Source organism: Ixodes scapularis, unplaced genomic scaffold (assembly GCF_016920785.2).
Source record: "Ixodes scapularis isolate PalLabHiFi unplaced genomic scaffold, ASM1692078v2 PGA_scaffold9__187_contigs__length_104089568, whole genome shotgun sequence".
Lineage (NCBI taxonomy): Eukaryota > Metazoa > Arthropoda > Arachnida > Ixodida > Ixodidae > Ixodes > Ixodes scapularis.
Window position 1 is genome coordinate 59,389,945 of NW_024609884.1, and position 17,970 is coordinate 59,407,914.

General features: G+C 46.8%; 2 protein-coding genes across 4 annotated transcripts in view; one reads left to right on the forward strand and one right to left on the reverse strand.

Annotated features, from left to right (window-relative positions):
* Positions 1-511: 511 nt before the first annotated feature.
* Positions 512-3,258, reverse strand: LOC8032831 (E3 ubiquitin-protein transferase MAEA). 2 transcript variants are annotated; one of them, XM_002400956.4, is made up of 3 exons: positions 3,021-3,258; positions 1,830-1,908; positions 512-1,776 (listed from the first exon to the last, which is right to left on the reverse strand). In XM_002400956.4, the coding sequence occupies exons 1-3, from the start codon at positions 3,128-3,130 to the stop codon at positions 682-684; spliced, it is 1,284 nt and encodes a 427-aa protein (XP_002401000.2). In that variant the 5' UTR covers positions 3,131-3,258; the 3' UTR covers positions 512-681. The 2 variants fall into 2 exon arrangements, with proteins under 2 accessions (XP_002401000.2, XP_029828796.1); XM_029972936.4 differs by having other exon boundaries at positions 2,650-3,220.
* The window catches only part of LOC8032830 (C-terminal-binding protein), a 64,025-nt gene continuing 48,295 nt past the window's right edge, over positions 2,241-17,970 (forward strand). The window contains exons 1-2 of one of the 2 annotated variants that reach the window (XM_040206133.3): positions 2,241-2,563; positions 3,598-3,685. The gene's annotated coding sequence lies outside the window, so the exon portion shown is untranslated. The remainder of the gene's footprint in view (positions 2,564-3,597; positions 3,686-17,970) is intronic. The other variant, XM_040206132.3, reaches the window with a different exon arrangement.

Consider the following 17,970-nt stretch of genomic DNA (forward strand, 5'->3'; position numbering starts at 1 on the left):
TTGTGTGTGAAGTCATTCACGGCCACGCCAGTATGTGTGCCGAGAGTGTTTGGTTCGTTGTGTTAGTTTCACACCGCAGAAGTTGTAGTTCAAAGAAACCAGTAAGTAGAAATAACCGTCAATACCCAGTAACGGTGACCCTTGCAAGCTACATATAGAGCAACACATGGCTCCGCCACGCCGCAGAAACCAGCCTCGCCTCGCGCGACGGTTTCTGTGTACGCAGTGCCCACACCTGGTGTGTGAGGACGTGGACTTGTCTGTAAACAGTGCATTGATGCATGGGCAGTTTCACTTGGTATCCTGATTACAGGAAGCTCTGTACCAGTAAAGTTGGTTAAAATAGATGCTCTGCCTCCAGCACATACTTCCGCAAGGATTTGGCTGCCCGTGTGACCAAGCGAAGGAAGAAAGCTTGTGGTTGAGGCAGAGCATCCACTGGGCTCTCGAGCACCGACGCAGTGTACTTTCAAATGGTTTTGAGTGGAGAAGCATTGTAATAACAGCAATGGCTGCAGTGTCAGAAAGCTGACCAGTTGAAGTTTTATTTTTTTTTTTTTTTCCTATCACCTCAACATGCTTTTTTTGGGAAGCCTGTGGTAATCGATGGGAGCAAAACAAGACTGTCTTCCACGAACACTGCGCAGGGCGGGTTTCGCAGACGAGGCTTGCTCCAGCAGGCTACATGACGTAGACCTTCTCGGCGTCGCATAGGTCAAAGGAGTCGCGGCTGCGCGGGCAGACTACGCGGCCCCGACGGGCCACGCTGCGCAGTGCCTGCTCCCCGTAGACGTAGCCGTTGGGCAGGACCAGGGGCTGGTTGTGCTCGTTGAGGGGCTGGCCCGAGATGCGGCACACGAGGCGCGACTGCGAACAGTGGGCGTAGGGCAGACCCCGGGCCAGGCAGTTGAGGGCCCGGCTGCACACCGGGCAGTCCGGGTTGCGCTGCGCCTCGTCGTAGCACTGCGGCGTCTTGAGGGCCGAAAGGCCGGCCTGCAGGGCCACGGCCAGCACCGAGCAGCTGCTCAGCTGGTACAGGCGCAGTTGCTCCTGGCGGAACTGCTGGGCGAGCAGCTCCCAGCGGCCGTCGGCCAGCAGCTCGGGGGCCCGGGCGCCGGGCAGAGCCAGGAGGCCCATGACACGCTGCACCTCGGCCAGCTGGGCGTCTTCTTCAAGGGCGCCGAAGTGTCGCCGCGCATGTCGCACGGCCTCGAGCCGCCGGTCGCGGCGCACCAGCTCGACGAACTCTTGCTGGCGCAGCTGAAACTCCAGCGTGCTGCGCAACTTGCGCAGCTTGGACTTGTTGTCGTGGCACCAGGCGAGGCACTTGCTCGTGTCGCGGCTGGCCAGCGAGTCCTCCACCTCCTTGGACACCAGGAACAGATCCATGTTGGTGAGGTCACGGAGGCCGCTGCGCTCGGCCAGCTTGGCCGCCGTGCCATAGTAGCCCGTCCGCAGAAGGTGTTCCACCAGCATTCGGTCGAGCCGTTGCCGCTTCCACTGCTCGCCGCCAGTCTCGAAGCCCTTGAGGTGTTCGACGCGACGCTTGCAGGCCGACGCCGCCTCCAGCTCCTCGCTGATGCTCTCGGCGCTCTTGCGCCTCAACACCTCGAGTTTGTCCAGCAGGCCTCCCAGCTGAGTCCGCAGCGGGCCCGCGTGCGCCTGCTCGCGCAACGTCTTCTCCAGCTCCGCCGCCGCACTCTGCACGTGAGACACTTCCCGGTCCATGCTCTTCTGCGCCGCACGGAACTTCTTGTTCAGGATTTCGTATGGCACCTGCAACGACAAAGCGGTTCCAACTCCCCCGAAACGCCAGTCAGAAAGCCTACCTTGAGCGTCGGGTGCTCCAGGGCCTTGATGTCCGACATGTCAGCTGCTGTGGCGCCGGGCTCCGCTGTCCAAATCGTCCTGCGTTCACGGCGACGATTCTTCGCTCGAGCACCGCACTGGCCGCGCCGCCAAACAAGCGCAGCAATGCCAGAGAAACACTGCGCCGCTCTACGAACGCACGACCGACATTTTCATGCTGGATTAAACCCTTTTATCCGCTATTTCCGGCCTCTGGCGCTAAAAAAAAAAAAAAAAAAACCTCCAAAAAACACGAGCTATTTTTTCGCAAAAAACATTACTCTCTCTAAAAGTGTTCGACTCCCTCCCAAAAAAGACATCTCTCACCGGGAGATAAAACAAAAAAATGATTTAAACGCAGTAGCCGATTATTTAACGCTATCTAGCAGCACAAGAACGTCAAGTCTCGCAAACAAACCCCCTGAACGAGATTACACGAGATCGCTTATCCGCCTCTCCCGCTGAAGGTTTTTGGCGTTGTTTCGCTGGTTTCGCTACGTCATACGCTCGTATATTCCTTTATTTTGGCTCTAGGCTGTCCGTCCAGTGACGGGTGGTAAGAATTTCGGCTACTGTATTGTTCTGAGAGTCCGACGCGAGTGCCCCAACAAAGCCGAACTCTGGTGTAGGCTATTGGTTTGGCTCGCTGAAGCAACGCATTACCGGCCATAGTCGTCAGCCTTTGTTTGCTAAAGTGAGCAGCTCGACTCAAAAGGTGAGACTTGTCAATGAATTGTCGCGGTTTCTGTGCAGTCTCGGTGCAGAGCGATTGATTTCCGAAAGTGCTGTGACGTCGGTTACCTTTCTTGGGCATGCGATGCTTCCATGTGTGCGTTTGTTGCGGTGGTAATTGGGCTGAAAGGCTTAGTCCGACATTACTTGTTGACCGCTCCCCGAGATGAACTTGCTCTCCAGGTAATATCCGGACTTTCGTCAAGGCCGAGCATGCGATGTGCGATTGTCGGGTTGCAGCGTGCGGGTGGCGCGGGATCGCGTGTGTGCACAGGCCACGGTGGCAGGAACAAAGCACGCGGCGTCGCCGTCGCCGCGATTGCTCGCTCGCGCTGCGAGCGTGCTCGACGCTGCTCTCGTGCCGCGTGACTCTTGTGTTGGGTCCACGCGCGTGGGAGCCTCGCCGCGGCTTTGGGTTCGAACCCCGATGGCTGACCTACATTTCGGCGTGCGTTTGCCGTCCCGGAAGTGCATGGCGCCAAGGGGCCTTCCTCTCTCGGGTCCTTTGTCCGATTTCGTGGGGCATGGCGGCGGCCAGCCCCGGCCACATTGATTAGGCTTACTTTTGGCCTTAGTCGGGCACCCGTCGCGACATTCGAGCGCGTCGGCCCGCCAAGCGGCCATTCGGAGCCCGGCGTCGGGTCGCTGCGGGCCGGGCCGCCGCGGGCCGTGGACGGCGGAGTGGGGGTGGGTAGGGGGGGGGGGGGGGGGGGGGAAGCGGCCGGCCGCCCGCCCGCGCGCACCGCGCGCGACTCGGGGGCGCCGTCTTGGCCCCCGGAATTTGGTTGCTTGCTTCGTGGGCGCGCTCGCTGTGTGCGCGCAACGTGCCGTAACTGGGGGCGCCCGCGGCGCTTGACCTGTCGCAAGAAAAACATGGAGTTTCGGCGGGCTTTTCCCCGTCGTGTGCAGCGGGGAGCCGTGACGTCAGCGCGCGGGGCGGCCCCGCCGATGGCGCCTTTGTTTTGGTTGGTGGGCAGCAGCGCGGCACGTGGCTCGATCGCTTCCCTGTCATTGCAGATCCTGCGAGAAATGCAGCATGCGGGCTTCTGCCTGTGCCGGTCCTGATTTGCACAAGCCGTCCGGGGAGTTGTGATCTGGAACCAGCGTGAGTGGCGGCCCGCTGACCTGTTGCGTCCGCGTTCGGCGCGCGCTCTCCGAGCAAAAGGACGCCGCGCGGCTTCCTTTGATCCTCCGGAGAGCTCGCGCCGCGGGCCCCCGAGGACTCCGACCTCACTGACCAAGTGTCCTCGCGGCGCGTTACCCCCCACCAGATGGGGCTCGCTGAATTGGGTTGTGCTACGTTGGTCGGTCCAGTTGATCGGCTGCAGGGGAGAGGCCTTTGCTGCGTATATTCACGTTCGCTCTTATGTGTTCAGACCTCCGCAAGTTGCAGGTTCGCTTTACTGGAATCACCAAAGCGCGATTCGCAGTAATCTCGGGCAGCAACTGTTTGCACTGCTTTGTTTGCATTGGTCCAACAATGCGAGTGTCTGACACGCTTGTTGGGCCAATGTGCGCGAGGATGGGCGAGTAACAATGATAGGCCTTTATGTATGGGTTCTATCTGTAGTTAAGGTTGTTGTCAGTCTGCGACTTCTTTCTCTTTCCTGACTACCTTGCCTCAGACGAACGTGCAGCATTGTAGCGCTACACCTAGAAATATGCTGCACTTTATACTCTGAGCTGTCTGGTAGGGTGCTCAGTGCTATAAAATCACCCTAAACGTTTTTCGCTATCTTTCCTTGCACACACTGTCGAAGCATAAATGTGATGTCGTATGCGTTTCAGCTCGAGTTCTGGTTCATACAGCAAAGGGACTGTCTTGTGATCCGTTGTTAGTCAATTGTGTAGTCTCGTAAGCACTTGTTTTTTTAAAGTAGGTGTAATAGAGAGCGAAATTGTCTGTTTTACTCCCTCTCCTTCCATCTAACCCAACCAGAAGAGAATAAGTGCCTCCCGGCAGAAATCTCTTGGCTGTACTACTGTTTGGAGAGTGCAGTGTTTTGGTCATTTGGCTAGCACATTATAGTGAAATGGTTCTCTCGATGAAATTGGGTAGCTTAGTGATTGACTATTTTGGGAGTAGTTTGGAATGCATCCAATGCTATGGGAGTGAGCGCACCATTTGAAAGTGTGCCCCCGCCAAAGAGGCTCTTCTGCAGCATGTTTTAACCCTTTTGTTGCCGTGGGTAATGAAAAGCTTAGCTTGCTTGTTTTCTGTTGAGCATAGTCTTTAGAAAAAGGAAAAAAAATGCTCTCTGTGTGCTTGCATGGCATGGACACCTTGTGCACGGTAAATTAAGAAGTAGCGTATGCAGGCTTCTAGCTTTGATAGCTTCTATTGAAACTGAGAGCCATCCAAAAGAAAGGTGCTCCAGCCTCACCTCTTCCACCACATTAGGGCCAATAAACTTCAAGAGTGTGAAAGTGTGTGTTGCAGGATAAGCCGTCTTTGACCGCTGGCCTCTTGAAGGAGCAGATAAAATAACTCGTAGTTGGCCGAGAAGCAGGTCTGTTCAATCACCTGCAAAGCTGGGGATCGAGGGAATTGGAGTGCGAGTCAGCCGCTGGTCTGGGGTCTTTATTGTGCACCATGCAGTAGCGATACACACGACTGCCCGCCAGTACGACGCTCATCCTGGTTGAAACGGACAGGGGTGGGGGTTCTGTATTGCGAGCTTTTGCGTCAAGCTGTGGCGCGTTTACACGCTAGGCCAGCAATCCCCCCCCCCCTCTTGACAACAGGTAAATATTACGAAGGTCAACGTCACCTTTGAGCCTTTTCATTGAAGCTCGTATGGCTTCAGTGAACAGGAGACTTGAGCTAGCAGACATGACTCGGTTAGCTTAGAGAAGCACTGTTTATTGCTGTTCTCTTCGCCTCGGACGGATATGATTTTCGGCCATGTCAGGCGTGCATCCTCAAATGAAAGCCTGACAAGATGCGGTGCATTGTCCTAAATGCAGTCTAACATTTGTTCAAGCTACTGTGTGTTTCGGTCATCCTTTCAAGAAGTGATTCACAGAAAGTGGGACAGGTTCTAGATATTTAGCTGAATCTCACCAGTGATTCCTGTTTGGTTGGAGAGTCAAAAAACTTGCCTGAGATAGACCTCTCTGGCCATCTCCTGGATGGCCAGAGAGGTGTGCGGGAAGCTTTTCCCGGAGAATTGAGTAAGCAATCTGCAGGTTGTCAAGTGATCATCTATTTTGTTTTTCCTTGTATTTTCTTTAATATTTGACTACATATTGAGTACAACTGATTAGGTTTGTTTGCTGAACAAGGGTCCAGGGAATTACCTTGGTCACTTGGGAGGAATCTGACCTCTTCCCCCAGGTCCTGGTCATTCTCTGGATGCTTGTGTGCTACATGACTGCTGCGCAAGTACCAAAATTTTCATGTTGCTCTCTTGGCCCAAGTGGAAGCAGGTATTTTATTTGTTGCACATCAAAGACAGGCCAGAAAGGCTCCCTTCCACTTTCCCCATCATTGTCACTGGACAGGTTACCGACTTGCCACTCCAGGATCTATTGTGCCTTGAAACGAGTCCCCCCAATCCTTTTTGCAGGGCTTGAACCATACTTTTTATTGTCGAGAGAGTATCAGTGACACTGTTCTCTCATTATGGGCCCAGCTGATCTAGGAATAAACAAGTAGTAATGATTCATTTATGTAATGAATTGGAAGCTGTTGTGTCCCATGTCAGTTTTTGACGTGATTGTGTGTCCTGCATCCAAATAGTGCAGCGCAAGCAGTCCTACAGCAGCCATGGGACTGCACAAGCTGCTTCCAGTTGTGAATTGCATGAATGCTAACTACCTATTGAAACTATGCAATGTCATTTGACATGAAGATGCATCTGCTCCTCAAGAAAAGGATATCCACATATACTGTTTTTTTTATTCTGGCATGTTGGTGTGCTAGCGAGACAGGCAAGTTGGGTGTAGGGTAAAATAAATCCTTGAAAAGTACAATTAAAGCCTCTTAATGCATTGAACCGACTTTCAGTTTTTACTAGCTTTAAGTAGCTCGACTAAGGAGGAGAAGCAGCTAAAGATGTCTTACCTGATAACCCAACGACATATCTTCACTCTTGTCCGTCAAGTTCCCAGGTCCATAACCTCCTGATCCATATTTTCTTTAAGCTGGCTCTCGCACATCTTTGTATGCCATTTCATTTTCAAGGAAGATCGTCTAACAATGCACGTTGGTTAATGTGCCACACGTTTCTTGACATCACTTATTACAAGTAATCCACATGATAGTTTGAGCTTCGCCGCAGTCAGCTGGTGGATGCGAATAAAATTAAATCAATTTGTGGATCGGATGCGGATATCCACTGATCCGGATCCAGTCTTGCCGAGGTGGCCCATAATCGTGCGCGACCGCAGGGTGTAGAGTGAACAAGTGAGTGATAGTATTAAGTGTATTGTCCAATGTTTTATGGGAGTAAATTACTCTTAGAAAAAAAAGCTGTCAATCGGGAAGGCATTTTTTATGCAAAGAAAACCCAAGACATACGAGTCTCAAAAAGGTAGAAGCCTCCGTTCTCCCTTGATTTTTTTTTATTTCATGGTGTAAAATGAGTGTGCAAATGTGGATCGGATGTGGTTCCGAATTTCGTGGATGCGAAGCATGCGGATTTGGTGCAGAGATGGTAATTCAAGAACCTTGTGGGTACGGTTTGGATGCAGACGCTCTCCGTGGATGATTCAGCTTATCTGCGCAGGGCTCTGCCGATAGCCCCTGGTAGGGAGTGAATTGACTGCGCCAGGGTGAACTGCTCTCGGGTGCAAGAATCACTCGGAGAAAGTGCTTCTGATGACTCATCATTAATGTTCTGTCCAAAGACTTGAAATTTTTAAGCAGCTAGACAGGCAACATGAATAATCTGCCAAACTTTACTTGTTTTGTGGCATGCATTTTATAGCACGTTTAAGTGGTTTGTACATTTTATCTGCCTAATTTATCCAAGATTGATTATTTTGACACTGATACTGCATGTTGCCGACACTAGCGTGAGTGCATTGAGGCAGTGTCAGATTGCCAACTGCAGTGATAGAAGGGCTGCGCCAAATTGGGGGCCATAAACGGAAGTCTGCTACATCTTGCGCCAAACTGCCATTTCTGCCAAGAATTGCGCCGCACTAATAAAAATATTTTAATATTGGTCGACTTTAATATTTAAAGAAGTAGGAGGGAAGGGGCTTGGTATACATGTGTGTTTCAGAGCGTCTATACTCCCTTTATAGTTTCTCATCTTAGGTCTGAGCATAGACAAAGGCTTGAACACATACACATATATATTTTCCGGTGCATAGTCTACAAACAATGCAACTTTGAAAGTTTAAATTTTACGGGAGATTGAAAAGACTTGAAGAATTTTATGATTAACAGAGTATATTAATGGTGATTTATCTGATACAAGTTTTTTGTGCGCTAATTCAGCAGGCATATGTCAAGATGTGCTGTGGGCGCATGCGCAGACATTTCACTTTACGCGAATTAAGTTTCTGCGCACGCGCAGTGCCCAGACCTGGTGTGGGCAAACGCGGGCTTGTTTGTAAACAGCGTGTTGGTCTGTAGTCTGGAAAATACGGTACTAAAAGCTCAAGTCACGGGGCACTCGCTGTTCTTGATTAGTTTAGCCGATGAAATAGCAAGTACAGAAAGATGAGAAATGCCGTGATGTCGCTCTTTTGACACTCTTGATTTGTCCAGGGGTGTGACATCTGTGCTAATTGCGCCATTTTGGTACAAACCCAATTTTCTGCGCCTAGTTGCGCCAGAAACGCGAAATCGGTCGAAAATGCGCCACACTGCGCCAAAAGTAACTCAAAAACTAAAAAAAAGTTTGCGGCGACGCTAGATTTAGCGGGAAACGAGAGCTTGGTTGGCAACATTCAATCTCGTAGTAAAGCACACTGCACGGGTACAGGGGGGTGCAAGCAACTGCCGGATTCAAAGATTTCAGCTGTGTTTCCTTTCCATACCTATGATACATGGTCTTTTCCCGATTATTTCTACTGTTTTCCGAAGTCATTTGTGACTGCATGCTACCGGTGCACTGCCACGCGGTCTCGCTGTCTGGCCGCGGGAGGTACGACGCACAGGCTATCAAGATGAGCAAGTACTTCTTTCGTTTGGAGAGGAAACCTTTTCTTAAAAGTGCTATTGAGCACCTCCACTGTGTAATTGTTCATTTGTGTCCGTAATCTTCTCGTCAAAATAGATGGCGCCGTTGCCGTGAGTACTTTCGGTTATCCCGCATGTGCTTCCAGTGTGTGAACAATCGAATGAATCGGTCACACACCCGTATTTAGCGTGCATGTGCAGCCCATAGTTTTTCGACCTTTTTCTACCAATTCACCTTGTGACTCACTTTTGTGTGAATTTTTTTTTTTTTTTTATATATATATCTCTACATGCTTTCTACGAGCGTCCGGTCGATGTCTGGTTGTAGTAAACCATGCTTCCCTGTTCTTGCTCTCGAATCACCGCTTTAAAAAGTTTTGCACTACAACTGCGCTTTGGCACCAGTTTGTATAGACCTTTTCATTTTAGTAGTTGCCTTACCGGTGGACAGAGGGCGCTGACGCACTTGGTGCCATTAGGTTGCTTCAATTTTGCTGGTTTCGGTTTCAACGTGAGCGCGGCTATGTTGCTGTTTTACGATGTTTTTGCTTAATTTTGTGATACGATTATTTTCCTGGTAGCACACAACCAATGAAACAGTAGTATTGAGCCACTTTGATGACTACGAGGTGTATTTTAGCTTAAATTGTGGGCTTTTTTGACCAACTCCTTTGATGTATCTGGATATGGTCGGTTGTGAAACGCCTGACTGATGTGTACAGGGAAGATTACCATCGTGTATGGCCGTACCCGATGACACCAGTTTCCAGAAAAACAAACTAATGAAGAGACTAACACGCGTGAATGTAAAGGGGGGAAGCATATCGACAGCTTGATTAGCAATATTCTGAATCGGCCAGAACAGATGAACTCGCGAGTTCACTACTCACCGTTTGGTTTTCATGGGCACCCAACCTTTAGTGAACTTTGCAGAATGAAAACATTGTGTAATGAGGCAGATAATAGATATAAACAAATAATATCGTCTCGGTCTCTTTTTTTTTTTTAATTTAGTACTCGAGCATGTTTTGACAGGCTGTGTAGGAAATTTCTTAAATTATCAATCCTGCTAAAGAACTCCATAAGCAGCATTTCGCAATATTTGCCCTAGGAAATACATTTTTTTTATATGAACATTTGCTTATTCAGGATATGATATGGGTGACAGGCCCGTCAAATTAGATCTGGCATTTGTCTTCCGTAAAATTGGCCAGATAAAATTATAGGACACAGGAGGAGAAATACCTCGGAAAGTTTGGCTGAATTCTAGCGCTAGGCACCACTTCACGGACCTGCGTGAACAAATATTTATTTCTCAGCTCAAATTCGCTTTATAAATTTCGGCGCAGCCAGCCACAAAAAGTGAACCTCTATTCGCCCTTGACAATCCTGGACCCAAATAGCTGTTATGGAAACACATCTTTTTTTTTTTTTTTTTTGGAGGGGGGGGGGGGGGGGGGGGGGGTCACTTATTGAGGATTTTAGACACTGGCAAAAGATAAAGCAACGTAAGCAAAAAAAAAAAAGCGTGGTCATTGCGCATGCGCCGAACCCAAACCGCTTTTTTAATTTGCACATAGAAACAACGTTATTTCTTTGTGCACGCTATTCTAAAACTCGGTACTGTTGAGTGTATGTGGCAGTTTATTACGTGCGAGGTCCCAACCTATGTGTTAAGTAAATTAAGTGGAGGGCATTGGTTATCTAAATCTAATCAATAAATCATATAAATGACTGTCAAAATGGGAGCGAGCATGGTATACAATTTCTTAAACTTCACAAGGAAACAGACTAACCGGATGTCTACGTCGCAAAAAAAGAGATTGTGACCCTTATACAGATATAGGTGTGATATTATGAACAAACAAATCGCTTGATGTTGACTTAGTAGAAGAGCGTGTTGGTTTAAGTCATGGATGAAGAAAGAATAAACAATTAAAACGGACAACACAACTGCATCTTTCATAGATGTAGTTGTGTTGTCCCTGTTTTAATTGTTTATTCTTTCTTCATGCATGACTTGATGTTGACGTACGTTTACTTTTAGCCTCAGATAAAATACAAGTTAAACGTTCGTTGTCTATCTCCTCCGCAAATTTCCGCGCATAATCAAAAGAAACTGTTTTCGATATATTATGAATACAAAGAACAATACTTTCAGGGAATACAGATAGTCTCATTGTGCTGACTATTCTTGACGCCTTGCGATCCTAAATGTGCGATATAAATATACGCGCTTCTTACTGAGAATGTTCCGGCAGTATTAGTAAACAAACCTCAGGAGTTGTCGAGTAGACGTATCGGACTACAGTTTCCGAAGTAAGGCAAGCAATCGCGGTGAAACTCAACGTAAAACACGAATACAACGCATCCGCCAAGGCACGGAGGGGAGTGCGGAGCAGCAAGTTGAAGCAACCTAATGGCTGCCGCGTCACGTGATTCCAAGATGGCAGCGCCCATGCGGAGGAGGATGAAAAGGTCTATAAGCTTGAAGTACCTGGTGCCAACCCCCCCCCCCCCCCCCCCCAAAAAAAAAAAAAGGGTTGTGTGTATGTTTATACAGCCTAGAACTTGGTCTGCCTCACAGGGGCGACGAGTCTCCCAGCTGTAGATGAGCAATTTAGCCAGTGCAGTACAACCGCTAGCCTGGGGTCTTTAACGTGCACCACGCAGTAGTGATACACGACCGCACGTCGGTACGATGCTCATTTAGATCGAAACGGGCAGGGCTGGGGCTCGAACCCAGGATCCCTGGGTTCTGCAGCGCGAGCTTTCGCTCCACGTGACCAACCCAACTTTGCAGCACGCCTGTGTTTCTTGTCCTCATCTATGCAGATTGGACTCGCCGTGTACCTTTTCCTTTATATATATATATGTGTATATATACAGGGTGTTTCAGAGAACGCAGGCCAAATCACTCCTGCGAAAACTACTCATCGTAACGAAAAAGGGCTTTTGGCATTTTGGTCCTGGGCCAGGGACTCATTTAGGAATATTATTAAAGTCCGGGATAATTAAGTTGTTAATTATTTTTGTGTAATTAACTTTCTAATATTGTGTTTCAGGGCATGGTTTAAATGAGAAAATTGCTCAGCATCATAGAAAAACACTAAAACAACGAATTGCAGAACGATAGAAGGCACGCGAAGCATTTTACGGCTTTCTGAAAAACCACACAAAATCTACGGGTTTTTAAGTTTCGGTTTCCTATCGTAGCGCATCTCAGCCCCGGCAGCACCGCGCCCCGTGGAGAGATAGTGCAACCAACCTCTGCTGTGCTATCGAAGCGCATCTCAGCCCCGGCGGCACCGCGCCCCGTGGAGAGATAGTGCAACCAACCTCTGCTGCATTAAAAGAATCGTATTTCAGTAGGGTACAGCCTTGAAGGCTATAATTCGAAACAAAATACAAGACATCCATTGACCACCGCTTGTTATCGTGACCATCTGACAAACCTTTGCGTTTTGTGACCTCATGCAGCAGCTACGGATGTCAGCCATTGGCACTGGTGAAATTCGGGGTGCAGTTTCGTACATCCGCTCAGGAAAGTTTTCATTAATAAAGGGAGATCATATATCAAAATAAAAATGATGATTGTTGTCTACATGAAGGCTCCCTCGACTTAACGAGTGCAAAAACTTAAGTACTTTCGGTTTCGACCGGACAATCCCTTTAAGTTCACACCTGCATGCCATATTTTCCTAGTTTTAAAAACCAGGTGACATTTAGCCTTTATTTTGACATTCTTAAAACTCGGATGCTGCTCCCAACTTGCTCCAAGACCTCGTTCTTGCTGCTCCCAGCCTGCTCCAAACTGTAGTTTTCTCTGTTCCAAGATTGCTCAAAACCTGCTTTGCCCAGTTCCATCCCAGTGGTAGTCAAGTTAGTTGTCGTGCAGTAGTCGATCGAAAACAAACTTTGATTCAACTCTGGTTCCAATGCCACTAAAGTGCCGTGTACCTTTTTAAACATAAGTGTCGGTTTTCAAAATTTTTGTGCTTGGTGGTTTTTGCAGTTTATGATAATAGAATCTTAAATCTGGTAGGTTCATAAAAGTTCGGAACATATTTTTATTGCTAGGTTTAGCAGATATGCTTGTTTTTGCCATTATTTTACAGAAGTTATCTTTATAGGATGAGTATACTACTGAGTGTAAAAGGAGGAGGGGGAGAGGCTTTATTACAACTGAAATGTTGTGCAGTGATTCCACTCCTGCATCATATGTGCCATTTTGCACCAAAGGCAAATTTCTTGCGCCACCTATACACCTCCAATAAACACTCCTAGGCCGCTACCATGTTGCTGATGATGATGATGCAGCTGGTGCGACTCTTGCGCCCCTTATGAGCTAGAAATTTTCTGCCGATCTCTGGGACTGTGGAAACCTGCTCAGTGCAGTTCTCCACCTGTTTTGGCCTGTCTTTAAAGTTTCCACTTTTGTTGCGCATGCTGCATGACCTTTTTGTGTTATCTTCCACTGTGAGAAATAGTGCTGGTAATTGCCTGCAATTCATGCATTTGTGCTTAACATTCACGGGAAACAAAGGAAGGGAAGGACGTCGAACGGCCCTCTAAAGTTATTTTGCAAACAATTTCGACGGTTCTCCCCCTTCTGAAATAATCTGTTTAGAGTCCTTCTCAGTCATCACCAAAAATAGTTGTTGGGGGTGGAGAATGCGCCAGTTGTTCCTTTGCCTTGGTGCGAAAAAAGGAAGCTCGCCTCAAAGCGTGCCCCAAAACAAAGCTCTCTTGGATTCCGTCCGATCGTCAAGATGTGACTGTCGTCGACTGTGATTGTGTTAGTTGAGATATTTCTCAAATAAATCCTTTTGGGTAACACTTCACCGTGTAGTGCATACAATATATTTTTTGAATGTTAACGCTTGCTTAATTTTATGTCCGAGTCCTGTCCATCGCTATACTTTATTTGTGCTTATGAAATACACATGCCTTTTGATCTTCTGTTGTAAATTTTTTTTTTGACAAATTGCTTTGTCAGTTGACATGTGGGCGTGGTGCTGTCAAAACTTGTCATAAAATGAAACAAGCATTCCAGCCGCATTCATTCTGTCGCGTGTGTACCCAACAAAAATAGTTTACAGTTTTTTTTTTTTGTTTCAAATGTGATACAACGCACTCTCAATGTTCTCAGGAAAGTACATACACCATGAAATGTAAAATGTAGCGGGAAAAGACGATAGTTTAGCCGCCAGCAGTGTTTTAAATTGCACCTATCGAATTCGCAGTCCACTCGGTTAGGCTTAGCAGGGACACTGATGAGAGACTACACTCGGTGACAGCTCTTTTTGGCAATGCAGTGGAGAGGAGGAGAGCCTGTGCGCAGCTTTATTCAGTGCTCAAAAGTGGCGAGGGAACACGTGCCTGTACCTTCCACCGCATTGCCAAGAAAAGTTGTCGCCGAGTGTAGCCTCAAGCCCAGTGACTGGGCTCGAAAAAGGTTCTTTTGTCTTTGGGGCCGAGTGTTTCTTGGAGAGGTGTATCCTAGCCACATTTAACCCAAGTCACAACACGCCATGTGTCAACTGGCCCGTCTAAGCACATTATTGTACTCTTTATGTTGATTTTGGGACATACATGTCATATCCAAAAAAAATTTAAATGTTTTTTTTGTTTTGTTTATTGTGCTTTTAGGTTTGTCACATTGCATTTTAATACCCTTAAAATTGAGTTCTGTTGATGCGGCTATCTTAATCCCTTTACCGTTTTTGACGTGCCGAGCTCGTCAATGTGGAGCTGTCCCCAAATCATTCAGGACGTGTATAGCCCATCTGCTTTCCCCAGTTCACGCACTTCATTGCTTTGGACGAACCAGTCTCACTCATGGCTTAGTTGCGGCTCTGCCCGGAAATGGCATCACGGGATTTTTTTTTTTTCCTCCTTTGTTTTTGGTTAGCTTTATTTTGAAGGCCACAAGGGTAATTTTGAAGAGAGCAATTAAGCAGTTGAGGGTCAGAAAACTCCCTAATTTACAAACGGCTAAGGGGTTAAAGATGCTCTAAAGACGTTTCTGAGATTGTCTGTTTTTGGTGATCACTCCTTCTGCAAAATATTAGCATCCCAGAAATAATTAAAAAAAAAAAAATTATGCTCGTGCAATGTTTCCCTACTAAAAGTAAAAAATGGGATCTAAGTTTGTGGTACGCCCCTTCCTGAGTGGAAAAATCTGGAGCACAGAATTCAGCAGAGGCACCGATGGCGTGACGACAAGCGCGCATCAGCCGATCGGAAGCTGCCTTTCCGAGAGAGGCAACTTGCGAATGACTGACGCGCGACGGTGTCGCACCGCTGGCACCTCCGCTGGATTTTGTGCCCCAGATTTTTCCACTCGGAAAGGGCTGTGCGGGTGTCTAGCGACCGGAAATCGTCGGGGAAATTTTAATTACCAGGAAAAATCGGGAAATTTTCAGGGATATTGTCGAAAAGCAAGCCCAATCAGGGAGAACAGGGTGTCAAGCGACCGGGGAAACCGAGAATTTTCGGAAATTGTCAAAGATATTGTTAAAAAGCGAGCCCAGTCAGGGAAAATGAGCCGGAAACGCTATTGAGTGCCCTGAGCAAAGAGTTAAGGACTTTGGGGCAGAAAAATATGCAATAAATTCTGCTTAGAGCGGAGCGCGGCCTCTGCTAATTCAATGTGGAGTGTGCTGCCCGATGCAAAGGGAACTGCCGACAAATCCAGTCCAAGCCTTGGATTGAATTGATTGCACGACACTAGACTAGATCCAGTTAGTTACTATATTTAGTAATAGATGGGAAAGCCGCAGATCTCAATCCAATCCAAGCCTTAAGCTGAAAGTATCCGAAAGTGTGCATCTGGCAGCCATGCTGCTGTTCGGTTATTAACGTATGTGGTTGAGCGTCATGTTTTCATGGTGTTTGAAGAAGTGGCCTCTTGACTGACGATATCGGCGGCAATTAAGTGCTCGTTTAATCTGGACTGGATGAACTCAAATATTTCAGAATGTGCAAGTTGGATTAAGTCCGTGCGAAATGATCCTCACAGTGCTCAATGCCTTGTGTTGTAATGGTCTTGTATATTAACTGCCTCTACAGTGGTCAGGGAATTTCACTTAAAATTGTCAAAGAAAACCTGGAAAAGTCTGGAATTTTAAAAATAATAATTTGCTAGACACCCATTCCTAAAAGTTGCGCTTGCATTTCGGAGATCTCCAGCTGCCCTAATTTAACAAATTAACTTAATGTTTATAAATTTGTAAAGTTTCACACTTACCCTGAGAAAGTAATGCCATCTGTTTTCTGTTTCCATGCATAAAGGCAACTCGTTAATTGAAAGTCACAGTTGCTTTGTGTATTTTATGAGGTAGTCTTTTGAAAAATTTTGGCTCAAACGACAACTTTTGGTTCTGGTATTCTCGCTGTGTAGAAATCTTATTCTTCTGTCCAGCTAGCAAAATAATGTTTATGTTCGCAAAAAAGGTGAATGAGGGCAAAAGCCTCCACCGGAGGCTTGACAGGCCCTGCACAATGGAGCGTCGTGAGAGAAAGGCACAACAAAAAATGGCAAACAATAAGTGCCTTCCTGAAATCGAGAGAATAAGGGATGGGTTGTTTAGAGTTCTCCCTGACCTTCCTGGAAGCCACTGCATTATGAAAATGACACTCAAGAAAGCGTTCCTTTGTATCTGTATCTTATTTAACCTTCTAAAAATCCTGCAGATAGCTGTAGAGTTGCACTATTTTTCATTTCCTCTAGGAGGAAAGTGAGATAAGTTCAGTATTGTCTTTTCATATTCTCAGGCATCGGTAATTGGCCACTGGTGTTTATGTGGCAGTTGCTGCTTTGTTGTCTTTAAAGGGGAACTCCGCCGATTTTTCGGTAGGCTTCGATTTAGCTGGAAATTTGCAGCCGGCATCAATAACCCTTTCTCAAATGATAACCGAAATATTTCATAACAATAAAATTTTTCCGTGAAGTTATTGAATTTTCAAGTTACGCCGGCCACGAGGGTTCCAGGAGGCGACTCTCTACTGCAACAATGAAAAATCCCTACTTTTCCCTACCCGCGTACGTCACGGATGACTCCGGCACGAGTGACTCCGGCAGCCGCAAAGTGGCTTTCCGGGCGCCAGCGATCGAGATTATTATTTTTTCGCAGCTTCAAGGTTGAAAGTTCCTTTGCAATGGGTAGGAATCTGTGCTCCGCGATAGATTGTAGAAACAGTGCAGAGAAAAGCTTCTTTTTTACCCTTGTTTTCGTGGAAAAAAAAAAAAAAAAAGCGTTCCCCCGGCAGCAATGGAGGCCAGCCACGTCAAGGTGCTTTTGCGCGAGCTGTGTGTCGAGAGAACTAGTGTCACTTGAAACATATTCACTTGTACTCGGAATACTTTATAGCCGTGTGCTTCAGCAGCTGGAAGAGCTTCAAGAGCGGCAAGTGCAAACTCAAGCCGGCTCTGACCACCCTGACCACTACGACATCAGTCCAAAGAAGAGCGCTAATAATATCGAGAAAAATAGTACACATAGTCTAGCACTATAGTCGACATTTTTGCACAGTCACATTTGTTATTCACAATTGGCTCAGCGATTTTTTTTTTTATATAAACTATTTCTGTTTCGGACATAGAATCTAGCTCGGGCTACTCTCGTAGTTCCACTCACGCGGCCGATATGTTAAAGACGAGAAGTGAAACGTCAGTTCAAGTCTGAATTAAGACATGACTTTTGACATATTGCTATTCCTGTCTGGTATTACAGAGATTTACAGAGCAGGTGTTGAGCTCCATCAATATACGATAGAGCCTTTGCCTGGTTTGTCAAATGGTTGGCGTGCAATATTTTCTGCAGAAGAAGTGATGAAAATGTTTTTATTTTATTCTATTGCGTAGAAATTTTATATAGGGCTGAAAACTTTTTTAAAACCATGAAAATATTAATGTCGTTGAGGGGAGGCATGCAAATTTACAGCTGATGGAAACTGCTAAACCAAAACTTAATTTAAAAAAAATTCCCCTTCCCATGTGCTCTCGTGGATGGGTGTTTGAACGCATTGCATTCTACTTCAAACAAAAAGAGAAAAAAAAAAAAAAAACGGTTACACATTTTTTTTTAGTAACTTTTGTTAACTTATTTTGAAATAAAAGTTTTATGATGTCTTTCTGTACCTTATGCACTATTGTATCTTCAAGCAAATATTTTTTATTTGAAGATGAACAGTGTGTTTGTGTATTTTATACGCATTCCATTGCACCTTAATGTTTGGCTTGGTCATTG